This window comes from Acipenser ruthenus, unplaced genomic scaffold (genome assembly GCF_902713425.1).
Source record: "Acipenser ruthenus unplaced genomic scaffold, fAciRut3.2 maternal haplotype, whole genome shotgun sequence".
NCBI classification, from domain to species: Eukaryota; Metazoa; Chordata; class Actinopteri; order Acipenseriformes; family Acipenseridae; genus Acipenser; species Acipenser ruthenus.
This window is the reverse complement of record NW_026708018.1, coordinates 113433-132712: the sequence shown is the minus strand read 5'-3', so window position 1 is coordinate 132712 and position 19280 is coordinate 113433. Positions and strand designations below refer to the sequence as shown.

The window sequence follows — 19280 nt, the reverse complement described above, 5'->3', positions numbered from 1 at the left end:
ATTGATGGTACTGGTGTCATATTCAATACAGTGACCTTCTTTTGCAAGTCTTGTACCTGATGCATCAATGCTTCTATCTCACAGTCTTGATCAGGCTGCAATGTAACAGGCTTAACCTTCTTTGCTTGACTTCCAGTAACACTTGATTCCTTTGACTGACTATGCTGCATCATCATGGCAACAAAGCCAGTTTGCAACTCTTTAACTTGAGCTTTCAGTTCATGAAACAGACCGTTTCAGGTTCTCGTCATCTCTGACTTGTATCCGCTTTACACTGGTGCTCAGTTTATGACGAGCAGCTTCTTGCTCCTCCTCTTTGCGGATTTCATTCAGGAGAGTCAGGAACGCAAGGGGGTTATCCTTCCTTTCCCTTAATCTCACCTGTATCAGCATCAGCTCAGACTCAGTAGCACCTCGTATAAGCTGTTCAATGCGCACAAGATCAATGCGGCTTGACGCAATGCCTCCTTTCAGCACTACTTTCTTGAAAGACCTCTCTAGCCTCCTCAAAAAATCAGACAGCTTTTCTCCAGGCTGTTGTCTTAATGATCTGAATGCAAAATAAAGATCCTCACCAGACTCGGGGGTTCCAAACGTGCGTTCAAGTGCTTCCAGGTAGTCCATCGGGCTAGCATCAGGGTTGGCGTCCCTCACTGCTTGAATAATCTCCAAAGCAGGTCCTTTCAAGCTCTCCCCGATTCTCTTCCTTTTCTCTCTACTGGAGCAGTAACACTCTTGAACCATGAGACGGGCTTGATCCATCCAACTATCAAAACCCTCCTCTCCCGAGGGAGTAGGAATGCTTCCTGAGAATGTTCGTAACCGCCGATACGCATTAGTCTCGTTGTGTGATTTCGCCGTTTTCTCTAAAACGTCTCCAACTGCACGAATTATGGCTTCAGGGGACGTGGTTTGCAATGCTTCAGCTGGGTATAGAGCCTGGGCCTCACGCAACGTCTTCCCTTCTTCCTGCAGCAGCTTTGTAAGCTTCTCCTGAAAGCTTGAGGTTGGAACACCTTCACCAGGATCAATAGTTGCTCCATTAGCTACCACTAGCGTCCAGGCTGCAAGATCACCAGGTGGCAGTACTTCATTAGGGACCTGATCTGGGTCCTCTATTCAAGAGCACTCACACAATACCATTAAACTCTTTGTAAGGGCATTAAATGTTTTCCCTCTTACTCTCATGCGTCCAAGCAGCTTAATAGTGTGCATGGTTTCTTCAATAAAGGCTATATCGGTACCTTCCGGTATACCAATCACTAATACTGCATGGGCAGAGTCTATTTCTTCACCTCTGCACCAATTAAGCAGTTGTGCTCGCTCAGCTGTACTGGCTGACTGATTCATGATGCACTGGCATTCAAAATAGGGCTTATTGAGTGAATACTGACACTCTATTCTCTAACAAAATGACAAATAGTATCCCAGCGGAGCCTCCATTTATGTAATGCCCCTCCCACTCCTGTTAGTGTATTGAGTAAACAACACCTAACTCACTGTAAGTGGCGAGGAATGGGTTCCCAATACTTATTTAAATTATAATTGGTCTGTTAGAAATATATGTGTACTCTTTCTTTAATGCGGTGCCTCCACCTATGTAAGGGACATCTCAATACACGTGCACCCCTGTGACAGAGATCGAATGAGTCTTAGTGTTAGATCTCCCTCTCGACCTGTGAGAGCACGGTATACGAGGAACAGAGTACCCTTAATGAAATGGCACGACAATTTATTCCGTAGGGTAGATGGAAGTCGGTCAGTTCGGAAGGGGGCGGAGCCATGGCACCCGAGCTCAGTGACCCAGACGGTAAGCGGCGTGGCATCCGAGGACTGGAGGAGCGGATGCGCTCGTTAACCTCGGGGTCATGGGCGAGGGTATAAATAGGGGGCATGGCTTGAGTGATCTGTTCCTTTGCAGATGGTTAAACCAAATAACCTAGAAGGAGCCCGTCTTGTTTGTACTAAAAACCGTGAGTGTTTTGCTTGTCTGTGTATTTACACTGTTTGTCTTGTGTGTCGTTTCTCACCAAGAATACTGAGCACGATCCGGAGCTGCAGCCGCAGGCCAGCTAAAAACCCGGACATCACCACTCACCTTTCCACTACAGGAACTGTCTTTTTGCACCACTAGCACTAAAATCACGCACTGTCGGAATTGTGTCTGTGTTTGTGTTTTGTGTGGGGAAAAGAACGGGACTTTGGGTTACGGGTCAAACCCGTGGGATTATAATCAGAAGTGATACACGCCGCTGTGCCACTTCCAACACTATTATTATTTACAGGTTTGCCTTAAGGCTCTGGACATTTATTAAATTAAATAAACACCCTTGCACCTGTACCAACGTTGTCTGTGTGATTATTCTGCCCTGCACTCACCTGCACGTCTTTACCACTTTGCCACGCGTGGTTGTCAGAAGTGAGGGATGGATTACGCAACACTGTCGGCGCTGCTGGAGCAGCTGGACAGCAGACGGGAGGTAGAGGAGAGACGGAGAGAGGAGAGGTACACCGCGCTGATCGAGAGGGTCGGGCTGGCAATACCTCCCACAGCGTCAGCAGAACGCGGCTTTGTAGCGCCCAAAGCGAGGACGCACAAAATGACGGCGGATGATGACCCAGAAGCATACCTGGTGGCATTTGAGCGGCTGGCTACCACCGCGTCATGGCCCCGACAGTTCTGGGCAAGCCAGCTGGGACCCTGCCTGATTGGGGAAGCGCAGGCAGCCTACCAGGCGATGGGGGATGACGACGCCGCTCAATATGACCTGGTGAAACTGGCTATTCTCCGCCGTCTGAATATTACGGAGGAAACGCACCGAGTGAGGTTCAGGGAGTACAGGAGGTCCCCGAACGTACGCCCCAGGGTGGTCGCGCAGAAACTCTGTGACCACATGATACACTGGCTCACCCCGGCGCTAAAAACAACTGCCCAGATGGGGGAGGCCATCGTTATTGAGCAGTTTTGTCATGTGGTCTGCGCCGAGACCCAAGGATGGATACGGCGCCACAACCCCGACACCCTGGAACAGGCAGTCAAGCTCGCTGAGGACTTCGAGGACTCCCTGGTATCCGCCCAGACCGGGCTACTCACCCCGCTACATCAACGGAGCAGCCGAGCCCCACCTCCTCTCTCTGCTCCATCAGCCCCACCACCAGGACCGGGTCAACGACCTCCGAGAGCACCAACCCCAATGGGCGACCTTGCCTCCTCTTCATGGAGACCAAGGTTGGCCCCCAGCTGGGGTAGAGGTGCTGCCCCTGCCCCGTTGCCATACCAGCAGCGGGACAGACCATTTAATACTGTGCCCTCCTTTCCCCCTACCTGTTTTAGGTGCCGCCAGCCGGGACATCAGGCTAGGTCATGCCCATCTGCGATGGAGTGTGACGTGGCCGTCTGTAATCTGGCATCTGAAGCGGGTAAGCGAGGGAAAAATGGTCGGGAGGGGCCTTGTATTGTTAAGGTGATTTTTGGAAATGTGAAGACCCATGCATTAGTGGACACAGGGTGTGGTCAGACCTTAATTAGAGCATCTCTCTTGGGCGGTATGGTGTGGCAGCCACAAGGTCAGGTGGCGATCTCCTGTATCCATGGAGACACGGCAACATACCCCACAGTAAAAGCATATTTATCGGTCGGTCCGATGAAACGTTCCCTGGTAGTTGGGGTAGCGGAAAGGTTACCACATCCCATTATTCTGGGTCGGGACTGGCCCAACTATAAAGATTTATTGAAATTAAGGGCAGTCCCGGCCACACACGCAAATGTGGCAGAAAAAGTAGAAGGGGAAATGATTGGTAATGTTTTTCCCTTTCAAGCGGAAATGTTCTCTTCCCTGTTCCGGCCGAAAAAAACAAACAAAGAGAGAAGGCTGCGGAAATGGGAGGGAGCGTTAATGAGACAAGGCTGGGGGCTGGTGGGAGCCTGTTATAACGGTGAAAAACGTCAGTCGAAGGGGGTCGGAACGCAGTGTGACCGAGAGGGCGAGGTTACTGGGCCATTAAGGGCAGATGTTACTCCCGCCCCGCTCAATATACCGGACATGTGGCACTCGAATGTGAACCTAGTGTGGGAGCAGGACAATGACCCATCACTGGTGCACATTCGGGGACAGGTCCGGTCTATTGAAGGTAAGGATGTTGAAGGCGCTGGGGCACTAGTATTTCCACACTTCATTATCAAGGGGCAATTACTATATAGGGTAAACCTGGCCGCGGGCACAGGACATCCTGTAACACAATTATTGGTTCCCCCGTCTTGTCGGCTGGAGGTCATGAGGCTGGCGCATGATATCCCTTTTGCGGGGCACCTCGGAGTTGACAAGACAAGGGAACGGATATTGGCTCGATTCTTTTGGCCAGGTGTTTATAAAGAAGTGTCGAAATATGTAGCCACATGCCCAGACTGCCAGAGAGTAGCGCCGGGTCGAGTGCGCCCCGCCCCTTTGGTCCCACTGCCGATTATTTCCACCCCCTTTGAACGCATCGCAGTGGACATAGTCGGCCCTTTGCTACCTTCTGACTCCGGGTATACGCATATATTAGTGGTGGTAGATTACGCAACGCGATACCCAGAGGCAGTTCCATTGAGGTCCACTAGTGCTGCTGCGATAGCCAAAGAACTAGTGCAGATTATGGCAAGAGTAGGGATCCCCAACGAGATATTGACTGATCATGGAACTAATTTCTTGTCAAATACGCTACAGCAGGTATATAAATTACTAAAAATACGTCCCATCAGAACGTCGGTTTACCATCCACAGACGGACGGTTTGGTGGAACGTTTTAATCAGACTCTAAAGGCGATGCTGAGACGATTTGTGAATCAAGAGCAAAAACATTGGGCATCGCTTCTTCCCTACCTCCTTTTTGCAGTGAGAGAGGTGCCGCAGAGTTCGACAGGGTTCTCCCCCTTCGAGCTCTTGTACGGCCGACAGCCTCGCGGCATTCTCGATCTGTTGAGAGAGGGGTGGGAGGAGCACAAAGGCTCGTCCAAAAATGTAGTGCAGCATGTGCTCCTACTGAGAGATCGCCTAGATTTGGTCGGTCGTTTGGCCCAAGACAATCTCAGATCGGCTCAGCATCGACAACAGCAGCATTACAATCAAAATGCATTAATCCGAACTTTTCGACCTGGAGACAAGGTAATGCTGCTACTTCCCTCAGCGGAATCCAAACTATGTGCTAAATGGCAAGGGCCATATGAGGTGATTCGGGCTATAGGAAAGGTGAATTACGAAATTAGACAGCCCGATCGCCGTAATAAAAAAGAAATTTATCACATAAATTTATTAAAGCCCTGGCAGGCAAGAGAGGTTTTATTCATAGCCCCAGGCAATATAGAGGATGATTTAGGGCCCGAGCCAGAACCCTCTGGCACAAAGAACATTTCGATGGGGGAACAGTTACTTCCTGATCAGCAACGTGAACTACGCAGGTTAATTGAGGAATTTAGCGATGTTTTTTCTAACACGCCCGGTAGAACTAACCTTGCTGAATATGACATTATCTCTCCCCCAGGTGTCACAGTGCGAGAGAGACCTTACCGGATCCCGGAAAGTCGACGGAGTGGCGTTCGCAAAGAGGTATGGGACATGCTCGAACTTGGGGTGATTGAGCCTTCCAGGAGCGAGTGGTGCAGTCCAATTGTGATAGTGGCCAAAAAGGACGGCACCAACCGCTTCTGCGTTGATTTCCGCAAGGTAAACGCTATTGCCAAGTTTGATGCGTATCCCATGCCTCGGGTCGACGAACTCCTAGATAGACTGGGGACGGCGAGGTTTATCTCCACTCTGGATCTGACGAAGGGATATTGGCAGATCCCGTTAACTCGTAGTTCTAGAGAGAAAACCGCATTTTCAACACCAGAGGGGCTGTTTCATTTTACAACCATGCCGTTTGGGTTACATGGTGCGCCCGCCGCCTTCCAGAGACTGATGGACCAGGTTTTACACCCACATCGTGAATATGCGGCAGCGTATATTGATGATGTGGTCATTTACAGCTCCACCTGGCGAGAGCATTTGGCTAGGATCACAGCCGTCCTTCAGTCTCTAAGGGCAGCCCGGCTGACAGCTAACTTGCGAAAATGTGCGTTTGCCAAAAGAGAAACACAATATTTGGGATTTGTAATGGGGAATGGCAGGGTGAAACCCGTTGTCTCCAAGGTCCAGGCCTTGGTAGACGCGGCAATTCCCAAAACCAAGGCTCAAGTGCGGTCGCTACTGGGGTTAGCCGGTTATTACCGCCGCTTTATCCCCGAGTATGCCACAGTGGTTAATCCCTTAGTTGACCTCACCAAAAAGAGCGCACCAAATTTAATTAAATGGTCAGAAGAATGTCAGGGGGCGTTTAATACTGTTAAGCAGAGACTTTGCCAGGCCCCTGCTCTCATCACGCCAGACTTCACTAAGAGATTCATCCTCCACACCGATGCTTCGGATGTCGGGTTGGGTGCAGTCCTGTCTCAAATGGTAGGCGGAGTAGAACATCCTGTTCTATATATAAGTAAAAAAATGCTCCCTCGGGAGCGCAACTACTCCGTCGTCGAAAAAGAGTGTTTGGCCATTAAATGGGCTACTCACTCTTTAAGATACTACCTGCTGGGACACTCATTTGATCTTGTCACTGACCACGCCCCACTCAAGTGGTTAAGCACAATGAAGGACAGCAATGCCCGGATAACTCGGTGGTATCTGGCATTGCAGCCCTTCATGTACCATATGGTACACCGTGCAGGGAAAGACCACCAAAATGCGGATTATTTTTCCCGGGAGGGGGGAGTAATGGGAAAGGTAGGTTTAGCCGAGTGTTCCTTCGGCTCCACTCTGAGCGGTGGGATATGTGACAGAGATCGAATGAGTCTTAGTGTTAGATCTCCCTCTCGACCTGTGAGAGCACGGTATACGAGGAACAGAGTACCCTTAATGAAATGGCACGACAATTTATTCCGTAGGGTAGATGGAAGTCGGTCAGTTCGGAAGGGGGCGGAGCCATGGCACCCGAGCTCAGTGACCCAGATGGTAAGCGGCGTGGCATCCGAGGACTGGAGGAGCGGATGCGCTCGTTAACCTCGGGGTCATGGGCGAGGGTATAAATAGGGGGCATGGCTTGAGTGATCTGTTCCTTTGCAGATGGTTAAACCAAATAACCTAGAAGGAGCCCGTCTTGTTTGTACTAAAAACCGTGAGTGTTTTGCTTGTCTGTGTATTTACACTGTTTGTCTTGTGTGTCGTTTCTCACCAAGAATACTGAGCACGATCCGGAGCTGCAGCCGCAGGCCAGCTAAAAACCCGGACATCACCACTCACCTTTCCACTACAGGAACTGTCTTTTTGCACCACTAGCACTAAAATCACGCACTGTCGGAATTGTGTCTGTGTTTGTGTTTTGTGTGGGGAAAAGAACGGGACTTTGGGTTACGGGTCAAACCCGTGGGATTATAATCAGAAGTGATACACGCCGCTGTGCCACTTCCAACACTATTATTATTTACAGGTTTGCCTTAAGGCTCTGGACATTTATTAAATTAAATAAACACCCTTGCACCTGTACCAACGTTGTCTGTGTGATTATTCTGCCCTGCACTCACCTGCACGTCTTTACCACTTTGCCACAACCCCTTAATAGGAATTATTATCAAATACTAACCCCAGTATCCACTCACACAACACACACCAATAGAAATAAGTAAACAATTTACTCAAATAAATGCGCAATAATAAGGTATTTTCAATAATAACATAAACACACAATAAACAAAGGCTAGGTATTAAAATAAATAACATACAATCAATATTACAAATAATATATTTACTCTTAAATAATATGCGTTGCTATGCAAAATAATTAAACTCTTGCACTACAGTGGGCCCACACACACATGCACACACGTGTACTCACGTGTACTGAACATGTGCACCAATATAAAAGAAATATCACGTTGCAGGCCTGAACCGTCGCTCGGGTACGTAGTGGCAATAATAAAAAAAAATAAAAAATGCCCCTTCACTTATTTATGTCAAATAAGCAACAAAATTATACTTTCAAAAAACGTTGTTTTGAATGCAAGCAGTACTCACGACCAGCAACACCGTTCCGTTTCTTGCTTCCAAGGTAGGTTCGTAGAAGGACACAATAAACACAACGACAGCTGAAAAATCTTCTTTTCCAGCGTGGCCAGAGGTACTCGGGGCTTTCTCCTGGTCACCCCGAGTGCTATCTGGGTCTCAGCAACAGTTCCAAACGCCAGCAGAAAAGTAAATTAATAATAAACAAAAAAGACTATACCATAAAATGGTGACTGTCTACAGCAAACGTTTGGTTTACTGAAATATATTAGCCTCTTATACTCTGCTAGTAAAGTACAAAATATATAGTTTAGATGATATTTCTTTTACTATAAACCTTTTCTTTCACTCCCTCACGTTGCGTCTGTCTCTCCTCACACTCTCTCGAACCTTCTTTCTCTCTTTCGCACAAACCCAATCAAAAGGCTAAGTCACACCCCCAAATTCCACTACCTGTTGGCTAATTGGTTCAGAGGGGAAACCTGTCCAATAGAATTGTGTTTAGGTGTAGCAAGCTAGTAAATGTGATTCTGGTTCATTCTAACTATGTTACAAGAAATACAACATTTTTATTTAAAGGAATAGCGCAAATTTGCAGCAGGGCTACATCCTCCCCCTTCTAGAATGTCTGGATGTCAGACTTAACTTTTTACCAGATGGTTGTATTTACAGCTACAATTGTGACAGTTTGCTAATGGATTGCACCATAACGTAGCGCACTGACTCTGACATTGCACTTCAGGATAGCTGCTACTGATTTGAATGACCATTCCCCGATGTATTATGGTCAAAGGCACATCAGAAGGTTTTCCTGGCTCAACATAGGTTAAACAGATGACAGGCTTCACTTCTCTCTTAGCACGACGTTCAATTGTAGGATCCCCACCCTCCGCCAATATAGAGACGTCTCCCTCGTTAGGCTCTGTGTCCACCACAGGGTCTTCAATTGGGTGTTGGGCGTCCTCTTCCTACAAGGCAGTCTCTCCGTCAGAACTTTCAAGCTCTTGGGAAGAGATGGCAATGCTCTCTTCTAAGACAAGCTCTGCTCCATCAGGGTCAGTTCCAAGCTCTGGGTGCATGTCATAACCAGTGGGCTTATTGATGCTCTCATTTAAAGTGGGATGGTCATGGTAGCACACTCCTCCATCATCAGACTCCGATTAAGTGTCTCCCTGTTCTTCATAGCTTTCATCTTCATGTGTTACGTTCTTAGGCACCTCCTTCTTCTGGTACCGTTTGGCCTGTGTTCTGGTGACAGGTCTAGGTGACGGTTTTTTCACTTCTGAATTGACAGGCATCCTCACTAGGTAGCCAATGGGTAACAGGTGATCTCTGTGAACTGTCTTCACAATACCCATTCCTTTCTCAGGCTTGACAGGGTACACAGGTAAGTTAGGCATCTTCTCCACTACTACATGTGGTACCGATTTCCATCTGTCCTCCAACTTATGCTTTCCTTGTATCCCTAGGTTGCGTAGAAGTACACGATCACCTACTTCTAATGGCTGGTTACGCACATGCTGATCGTAACGTCTTTTGTTACTCAAGTGATTTTGGCAGGCAGCATTAGTGGATAACCGATAGGCTTCTTTCAACTCGGATTTCAGCTTGGCGACGTACTGCTGGTATGTTGTGTACGATTCACAGTCAGGTGACACACCAAAACAGAGGTCCACCGGAAGACGAGCTTCTCTCCCAAACATTAAATAGTATGGGGAGTACCTTGTAGCGTCATTCTTGGTGCAGTTATAGGCGTGCACTAACTGACTGACATGTTGGCTCCATCTCTGCTTCTTGGACGGGTCAAGGGTTCCTAACATGGATAGTAGAGTCCGATGATTAAATCTCTCAGGTTGTGGGTCCCCTTGAGGATGACGCGGAGTAGTTCTGTACTTCCGTATTCCCAGCATACTTAAGAGTTCCTTTATTAACCGACTCTCGAAATCGCAACCCTGGTCGGAATGGATTCGGGCAGGAAATCCATAATGGATAAAATAATTCTCCCACAATACTTTGGCAACTGTGGTGGCCTTCTGATCTCTTGTGGGAAAGGCCTGTGCATACCGAGTAAAATGATCAGTGATGACCAGGATGTTGTTTATCCCCTTCAAGTCAGGTTCTAGGGACAAGAAGTCAATGCATACAAGGTCCAGAGGCCCTTCACTACTGATCTGGTTCAGTTGAGCAGCTCTGTGGGGTAACGTCTTGCGTCTGATACATGTTCCACAGTTCTTAATGTATTGGTCCACTTCTGATGCCATCTTCGGCCAGTAAAACCGATCTTTTATGAGCTGAGTAGTTCTCTCCACTCCCAGGTGACCCAACTCATCATGCATGGCTTGTAAAACCATCATCCGGTATCTGCTAGGCAGTACAAGCTGATGGACTTCCTTTCCATGAGCTCTTTCAGTCACTCGGTACAACAGGTTATTCTGCATCACAAGTTTCTCCCACTCACGCAGTAACAGGGTGATGTCGGGGTGTTTGTGCTTCACTGCCTGTGGCCCTCGACCACTTTTAATAACACATCCAATCTCTCCAATCACTGGGTCCACTTCCTGAGCTTTCTGCAGGTCTTTATTGCTCAGCTGTTCTAGTGGGCTCAATTGCAGAAGGGCTGGAAATGCATAGCAGTCGGGTATAGCTATAGGTGATGCTCCCAATTGATCCACCACACGTGTGTTGAATTCAGGAGACTCAGTTACTTCCACCCAATGGCATACAGCTTTTATACCTGAAGGCAAGATTTCTTTCTTTCCATTCACTGGTCAGATTACTAGAATGCAATCTTCGCGACAGTAAGTCAGCATCGACGTTGTTTCGTCCAGGTCTGTACTGGATATTAAAATCATAGGTGGCAAGAGCTGCAAGCCATCTGTGACCTGTAGCATTCAGCTTTGCAGTTGTCAAATCATAGTGAGAGGATTATTAGCCGTTCTCACTGTGAACTTGGCTCCATAAAGATAATTGTGAAATTTATCCACGACGGCTCATTTAATTGCCAAGAACTCAAGTTGGTGTACTGGGTATCGCTGTTCGGGCATGGATAACTTCTGGCTAGCAAAAGCTACTGGTCTCAATCCTTCGGGGTATTCCTGGATTAATACAGCACCCAACCCATTCATGCTAGCATCTACATGTAAGATGTAGGGCTTAGTACTGTCAGCAAAAGCCAATACCGGTGCATTGGTAAGGCAGCGAATGATCTTCTGGAATGCTTTGGTGCACTGATCATTCCAACGGTCTCCAAAGGGCTCCGACTCTTTAAAGTAGGACTTTTCACTGTCTTTGGAGGTCTTCTTTCCACGCTGTACTGGTGGATAGCCTTTGGTATGTTCTGTCAATGGTCTGACAATGGCTGAGTAGTTTGCCACAAATCTACTGTAATAGCCACAGAATCCCAGAAAGGATCTTAATGACTTCAGGTTCGTAGGTTGCTCCCAATTGACCACGGCTTCAACTTTTGCAGGGTCAGTTGCTACACCGTGTTCAGAGACAGTATGGCCAACATATTTGACCTGAGGCTGACAGAATTGGCACTTGTCTATTGACACTTTCAGGCCGCATTCTTCCAGCCGATCAAGAACTTTCAAAAGTCGCTCTTTGTGTTCTTCCAACGTCTTACCAAATACGATTATGTCATCAAGGTAGACTAACACTTGGAGAAGGTTCATATCCCCCATGGCTTTCTCCATTAGCCGCTGAAAAGTGGCTGGGGCACCCGTGATACCCTGCGGCATACGTTCGAATTGGTAGAAACCAAGAGGACAAATGAATGCTGTCTTCTCCTTGTCTTCCTCTGCCATAGGTATCTGGTAATATCCGCTGCGCAGATCTAGTACTGAAAACCACTTGCTACCAGACAAACAGTCCAACGCGTCATCAATGCGCGGCATGGTGTACTGGTCTGGTATGGTCCTGCTGTTCAAAGTGCAATAGTCTATGCACATTCGTACTGATCCGTTCTTTTTCCTGGCTACAACTATGGTTGAGGCATATGGGCTACGAGACTCCTTAATAATGCCTGCTGCCAACAAGTCTTCGTGACCTCTCCCTGAAAGGTCTTGAGTCACTAAGCCGGATGGGGTGTTCAACTCCTGCAGCCAGTCCCACGTCCCACTCATGAGTTGAGAATACATTGGCTCGTTCAGCCAGTTTTCTGCTCAGTCTCTCCTTCCACGTCTCTGGAATGGAAGATGTCCCAAAATCAAACAGCTGGGGATCAAGGGCAGGTATCTGTTGGTCCTGTCTTTGAGCCTGAGCTACTGTGTCCGTCTTGTATAGGTGGGCCAGCACTGTCCATATAGGCAATGTGGTTTCTTTCATCGATTCATTCCTCAATCCAACAGTAAGCATGTTGACATCAATGGCCGAGGCTGGTAGGATTCCAGGTTGTACTAACACCCACTTTGGCAGTGCTATGTTAGGTGGTGTCTCAATCATGAAGATGCCCTTTTCCAACAGCAGGGGACTGCGGACTCCACAGATAACATTACACTTGCTTCTGGGCACAATAGTCAGTGGTCCCGAGCCCAACCACTTCACTTGACCGATGCAGTCGTCTTGCAGTTTACTCCTTGGTTCCCACTGTTTTCTGTAAGCTTGAGAACACAAAGGGTGGATATGCAGAGAGGTAACAAAGTCAGGGCCAGCTGTCTCTTCACAGAGTTTGGCTAGACGTTGAAACATACTTGCATTAGTCCCAATTATGACAGGTACCTGCTCAGCGCTACGTGGTTCTGGGCAGATCAAAGCCAAAACAGAGATAGACATGAATTCCTGCAACATCTTTGGGAAATTCTAAATCTAATACTACGTATCCTCTATAGGGATAGCTGGTGTCACTCAGGCCCCAGATGGCCAATCCTTCGACTGGGTGAATGGGCAGGTGTGGTAGAAACCGAGAGTACCACTTATCAAAGATAATGGTCACTTGTGAACCACTATCTAGCAGAGCACGACATGGCCATCCACAAATCTTCACTGTGATCACTGATGATGGTCCAATTAGCCCTTTGGGAAGGTGGCATGTCCTCTTTAAGGCTATTGCATTCTTCCTGACCGAGCAGTTCACCTTAGGAGACTCGGCAGGCTCCTTGCCTAGTCCTCTCTGTTCACGTTTCATCTTACGCAGGGAACGAATGAGCTTTTGAGTCACCCTAGCAAGGTTTTCCGGTGTGCTGCATTTGTTGGCGATATGCCCATCTTCTCCGCAGCGATAGCAGAAGTAATCCCCAGACTCTTTAGCTGCCTGAGGCCTACTGCTGTTGTGGGCACGAGCTGCTCCAGCGGTTCTCAGCATTTGCCCGTCCACAATTGATGGTACTGGTGTCATATTCAATACAGTGACCTTCTTTTGCAAGTCTTGTACCTGACGCTTCAATATCTCACAGTCTTGATCAGGCTGCAATGTAACAGGCTTAACCTTCTTTGCTTGACTTCCAGTAACACTTGATTCCTTTGACTGACTATGCTACATCATCATGGCAACAAAGCCAGTTTGCAACTCTTTAACTTGAGCTTTCAGTTCATGAAACAGACCGTTTCAGGTTCTCGTCATCTCTGACTTGTATCCGCTTTACACTGGTGCTCAGTTTATGACGAGCAGCTTCTTGCTCCTCCTCTTTCATTCAGGAGAGTCAGGAATGCAAGGGGGGTTATCCTTCCTTTCCCTTAATCTCACCAGTATCAGCATCAGCTCAGACTCAGTAGCACCTCGTATAAGCTGTTCAATGCGCACAAGATCAATGCGGCTTGACGCAATGCCTCCTTTCAGCACTACTTTCTTGAAAGACCTCTCTAGCCTCCTCAAAAAATCAGACAGCTTTTCTCCAGGCTGTTGTCTTAATGATCTGAATGCAAAATAAAGATCCTCACCAGACTCGGGGGTTCCAAACGTGCGTTCAAGTGCTTCCAGGTAGTCCATCGGGCTAGCATCAGGGTTGGCGTCCCTCACTGCTTGAATAATCTCCAAAGCAGGTCCTTTCAAGCTCTCCCCGATTCTCTTCCTTTTCTCTCTACTGGAGCAGTAACACTCTTGAACCATGAGACGGGCTTGATCCATCCAACTATCAAAACCCTCCTCTCCCGAGGGAGTAGGAATGCTTCCTGAGAATGTTCGTAACCGCCGATACGCATTAGTCTCGTTGTGTGATTTCGTCGTTTTCTCTAAAACGTCTCCAACTGCACGAATTATGGCTTCAGGGGACGTGGTTTGCAATGCTTCAGCTGGGTATAGAGCCTGGGCCTCACGCAACGTCTTCCCTTCTTCCTGCAGCAGCTTTGTAAGCTTCTCCTGAAAGCTTGAGGTTGGAACACCTTCACCAGGATCAATAGTTGCTCCATTAGCTACCACTAGCGTCCAGGCTGCAAGATCACCAGGTGGCAGTACTTTGTTGGGGACCTGATCTGGGTCCTCTATTCAAGAGCACTCACACAATACCATTAAACTCTTTGTAAGGGCATTAAATGGTTTCACTTATACATGTAAACAATTGAAGATTTCAAGTTACTTAATACAATATTAGACATAGTAAATTGAATTAGTTCAACTGAGGGTTCAATGAAGTAATTGAGAGCTCAATCAATTAATATCTGTTGTATGGAAGTGTATTTGAAATGCATTTGGTATTCATCACATATTTGCATTTGTATTTAGTTTGGTAGTAAATGCATCATATTTGCATTGAGCAAATTCAAATTTCCAAATACATGAAGATATTTACACTTGCATTTTCACCCCTTGTCTGGTATACTGGGCCTTTGTCTTGATTAGTATTTCTGGTGTATCACCAGGATAAGAATGGTAGCTGGCACAATATGCAGAGGGCACCAGCAAGACACTAGCTTCATCCTCTCGATGACCTCTTTCCTAAATAAGAGAAGTTTTACTGTTACAGTAAATCACATCTGATGAGCCACGGGACACTTCCTTTAGAGTTATCCTAATGCTTCAGACACTGACAGATCATTTCACCTAACCCAAAACTTGTGATGCACTCTATCACATAACCTACAGGTAGTGGACAAAAAAAAAATGGAAACACCTGGGTAAATGAGGGACACCAAGTATATTGAAAGCAAGGGCTTCCACACAGGTGTGGCTCATGCGTTAAATAAGCAAATAACATCCCAGCATGCTTAGGATCATGTATAAAAATGCTAGACAGGCCTGGTTGCCTGTAATTATGCAAGAGGAGACCACAGTGAGTTTGAAAGAGGGGTGATTGTTGGGGTGTGTTTTTCAGAAGCTTCAGTAACCAAGACAGCTCAACTTGTTGATGTTTCACGAGCAACGGTGTCTAAGGTGATGTCGGCATGGAACTCCGAGGGAAAGACATCATCAGCAAAGGGCAACAGCAGGTGGAAGCGCATAGTCCAGGATCGTAATATCTGTGCATTAATTCGAAGTGCAAGGCAAAACAGGCAAGCAACTGCAGCTCAATTGACTGTAAATTTCAACCTGGGGCGCGAGCAGCCAGTTTCATCAAAAATGGTCCATCGAGAACTCCACAGAGCAGGATACCATAGTGGCCCAACGCCCTATTAAGTGACTTTACATTGGTGTTTCCACTTTTTTGTCCACTACCTGTACATTATGTTTTTTGGACAGGCTACATTAGCCATGAGAAAGAAGCAGAATCTCCTGTGCCCACTTAAAAGACTAGCAATTTCAATGGACTGCTTATATCTGGTCCCGTGCTCTGTTATGTGACCACGCTAAATTTAAAATTACTTAAATGAATAATAATAAAAAAATACATAAGATGTTATGACCCTCATTATAAACAATCAAGGCCACTGAGTGTGCCCATTCAGAGTGTTCACATGGCAGAAAGTGGAGTTCTCTCAGTTACAGATATACAAAGGCAATAAAGAATGATAACGTACATTTATTTAGATTATATGTAGTGGGTGCTACCTGTTAAGTGAGTTTCATCACTGAGAGAATGTGGCAGGTGTAATTGATTAACTGCATTCAATTGGATAAATCGTTTCACCTCATTACCATTTAAAGGGCCGTGTAAACGGAGTCACGGGAGTTGCAAGGCTGCGGGAATGTCGGCTCCACACGTTTCTTTGCGAGTATGCCCTGTGAATGGAGGTAGTATAATCGTTTTGAGCTCACTTTTGGTCTAAACTGTTTCAGTTAAAGCTGTGTATATGGCTGTTAAGCAGTCTGTGGTTGTAATCAACCTGTACCTGCGTTGGGAAAAGTTTGGGCTGATGTAGTATTTGAGAGTCCTTATAGGCGTTAAGCTTATAAACGTTTTGAAATTAGTTGTGTGCGTCTGTATTCCCGGAGCCTTGCACGCTGCCCGTTAGAAGGAAAATGTGTACTTTCTTAGCTTAGGTTATTTAAAGGGGATTGATTGGTGTTCTATTGGGTTAGAGTGAACTCGAGTAATTCAGTGCTTACTATAGTACCCCATGTTAATCTGTATCCTCACTGAATGAGAGTAACACTGGTAGCAATGTTATTGGAGAGTGATTTGCTGTATTGTGGGTTATTTTTGTGTGGTGGAATATTATTATTTTGTGTGATATTCATTTGGTTTGGAGTGCACCAGTTATTTGGTTCTAGTATTATGTTTAACTGTTTAGGGTACTAATTACTTGTTTTACCACAATTGTCCTGATTCTATGAGCTGTCTGTTTAACTGTACAATTATCTGTATGAAATGTAATCTTTAACTACTTCATTGATGGTAATTGTATTTGCACTGAATTCAATTTCTAATTATCCCACTGCTAGTAATTGTAGCCTACCTGTTTTGAAACCTGATTGTGGATTATTTCATTGATGTTAATTGTAATATACTCTTGTTACTTGCCTGCTATTGTGAGTCCTGTATTTTAATCATGCATGTGATCTTTTAACAGAAGCTGTGTTTCATAAATAAAGTGTTATACTTTGATCTCTTGTTTGTCACTCCTTGTCTTTGCCCAGTATAATGTTTTAATGCCCTATATAACGAACCTGTGTATTTTGAGTGATCTGGTAAATTAAAACTAAATTCTGAAGGCGTAATACCTTCAGTGGTGTAGTCTGGCTTTAGGGTTAATTGGTATACATGGTTTCCAATTGTCACTCTCTCTAAAGACCCCCTCACCCCCCACTTGCTACATATATATACAGTATATTCTGTACACTTTTGCATAACAGGATTTAAGAAACAGACATAGCTATATTTGTATTTGTATTTTGTGGCCTTTTTTTAATAAAAAGGTGAACCATGAGTCTATTTGGATCCCCATCCAACTTGATGGAACTTGAGCAATTTTGCAAAGAAGAATGGGCAAAAATTGGAGTGTCCAGATGTGCAAAGCTGGTAGAGATTTATCCAAATAGACATGGCTGTAATTGCTGCCAAAGGTGCCTCTACCAAATATTGACTCAAGGGGGTGAATACTTATGCAATCAATTATTTTCTGTTTTATATTTGTAATTCATTTAGAACAATTTGTAGATTTTATTTTTCACTTTGACATTATCGACTTTTTTTGTGTTGATCAGTGGCAAAAACTCCTAAATAAATCCATTTTGATTCCATGTTGTAACACAATAAAATGTGGAAAAGTCCAAGGAAGGTGAATACTTTTGAGAGCCACTGTGTATATATATATATATATATATATATATATATATATATATATATATATATATATATGTATTTTAAATATATATACAGTACTGTGCAAAAGTTTTAGGCAGGTGTGAAAAAATGCTGTAAAGTAAGAATGCTTTCAAAAATAGACATGTTAATAGATTATATTTATCAATTAACTAAATGCAAAGTGAGTGAACAGAAGAAAAATCTAAATCAAATCCATATTTGGTGTGACCACCCTTTGCCTTCAAAACAGCATCAATTCTTCTAGGTACACTTGCACAAAGTCAGGGATTTTGTAGGCATATAGTCAGGTGTATGATTAAACAATTATACCAAACAGGTGCTAATGATCATCAATTCAATATGTAGGTTGAAACACAATCATTAACTGAAACAGAAACAGCTGTGTAGGAGGAATAAAACTGGGTGAGGAACAGCCAAACTCAGCTAACAAGGTGAGGTTGCTGAAGACAGTTTACTGTCAAAAGTCATACACCATGGCAAGACTGAGCACAGTAACAAGACACAAGGTAGTTATACTGCATCAGCAAGGTCTCTCCCAGGCAGAAATTTCAAGGCAGACAGGGGTTTCCAGATGTGCTGTCCAAGCTCTTTTGAAGAAGCACAAAGAAACAGGCAACGTTGAGGACCGTAGACGCAGTGGTCAGCCAAGGAATCTTACTGCAGCAGATGAAAGACACATCATGCTTACTTCCCTTCGCAATCGGAAGATGTCCAGCAGTGCCATCAGCTCAGAATTGGCAGAAAACAGTGGGACCCTGGTACACCCATCTACTGTCCGGCGTGGAAACAAGGCCAAGTGACTCAACTATGCACGAAAACACAGGAACTGGGGTGCAGAAAAATGGCAGCAGGTGCTCTGGACTGATGAGTCAAAATTTGAAATATTTGGCTATAGCAGAAGGCAGTTTGTTCGCGAAGGGCTGGAGAGTGGTACACGAATGAGTGTCTGCAGGCAACAGTGAAGCATGCCGGAGGTTCCTTGCAAGTTTGGGGCTGCATTTCTGCAAATGGAGTTGGGGATTTGGTCAGAATTAATGGTCTCCTCAATGCTGAGAAGTACAGGCAGATACTTATCCATCATGCAATACCATCAGGGATGCATCTGATTGGCCCCAAATTTATTCTGCAGCATGACAACGACCCCAAACATACAGCGAAAGTCATTAAGAACTATCTTCAGCGTAAAGAAGAACAAGGAGTCCTGGAAGTGATGGTATGGCCCCCACAGAGCCCTGATCTCAACATCATCGAGTCTGTCTGGGATTACATGAAGAGAGAGAAGCAACTGAGGCTGCCTAAATCCACAGAAGAACTGTGGTTAGTTCTCCAAGATTTTTGGGCCAACCTTCCTGCCGATTTCCTTCAAAAACTGTGTGCAAGTGTACCTAGAAGAATTGATGCTGTTTTGAAGGCAAAGGGTGGTCACACCAAATATTGATTAGATGTAGATTTTTCTTTTGTTCACTCACTTTGCATTTTGTTAATTGTTAAATATAAACTATTAACATGTCTATTTTTGAAAGCATTCTTACTTTACAGCATTTTGTCACACCTGCCTAAAACTTTTGCACAG

At 45.6% G+C, this 19280-nt stretch overlaps 1 protein-coding gene across 1 annotated transcript; it reads right to left on the bottom strand.

Moving 5' to 3' along the window:
• Positions 1-219: 219 nt before the first annotated feature.
• On the bottom strand, positions 220-14133 carry LOC117963691 (paraneoplastic antigen Ma1 homolog). Its single transcript, XM_034904683.2, has 2 exons — positions 13947-14133; positions 220-1064 (listed from the first exon to the last, which is right to left on the bottom strand). The coding sequence occupies exons 1-2, from the start codon at positions 14131-14133 to the stop codon at positions 220-222; spliced, it is 1032 nt and encodes a 343-aa protein (XP_034760574.2).
• Positions 14134-19280: the final 5147 nt, after the last annotated feature.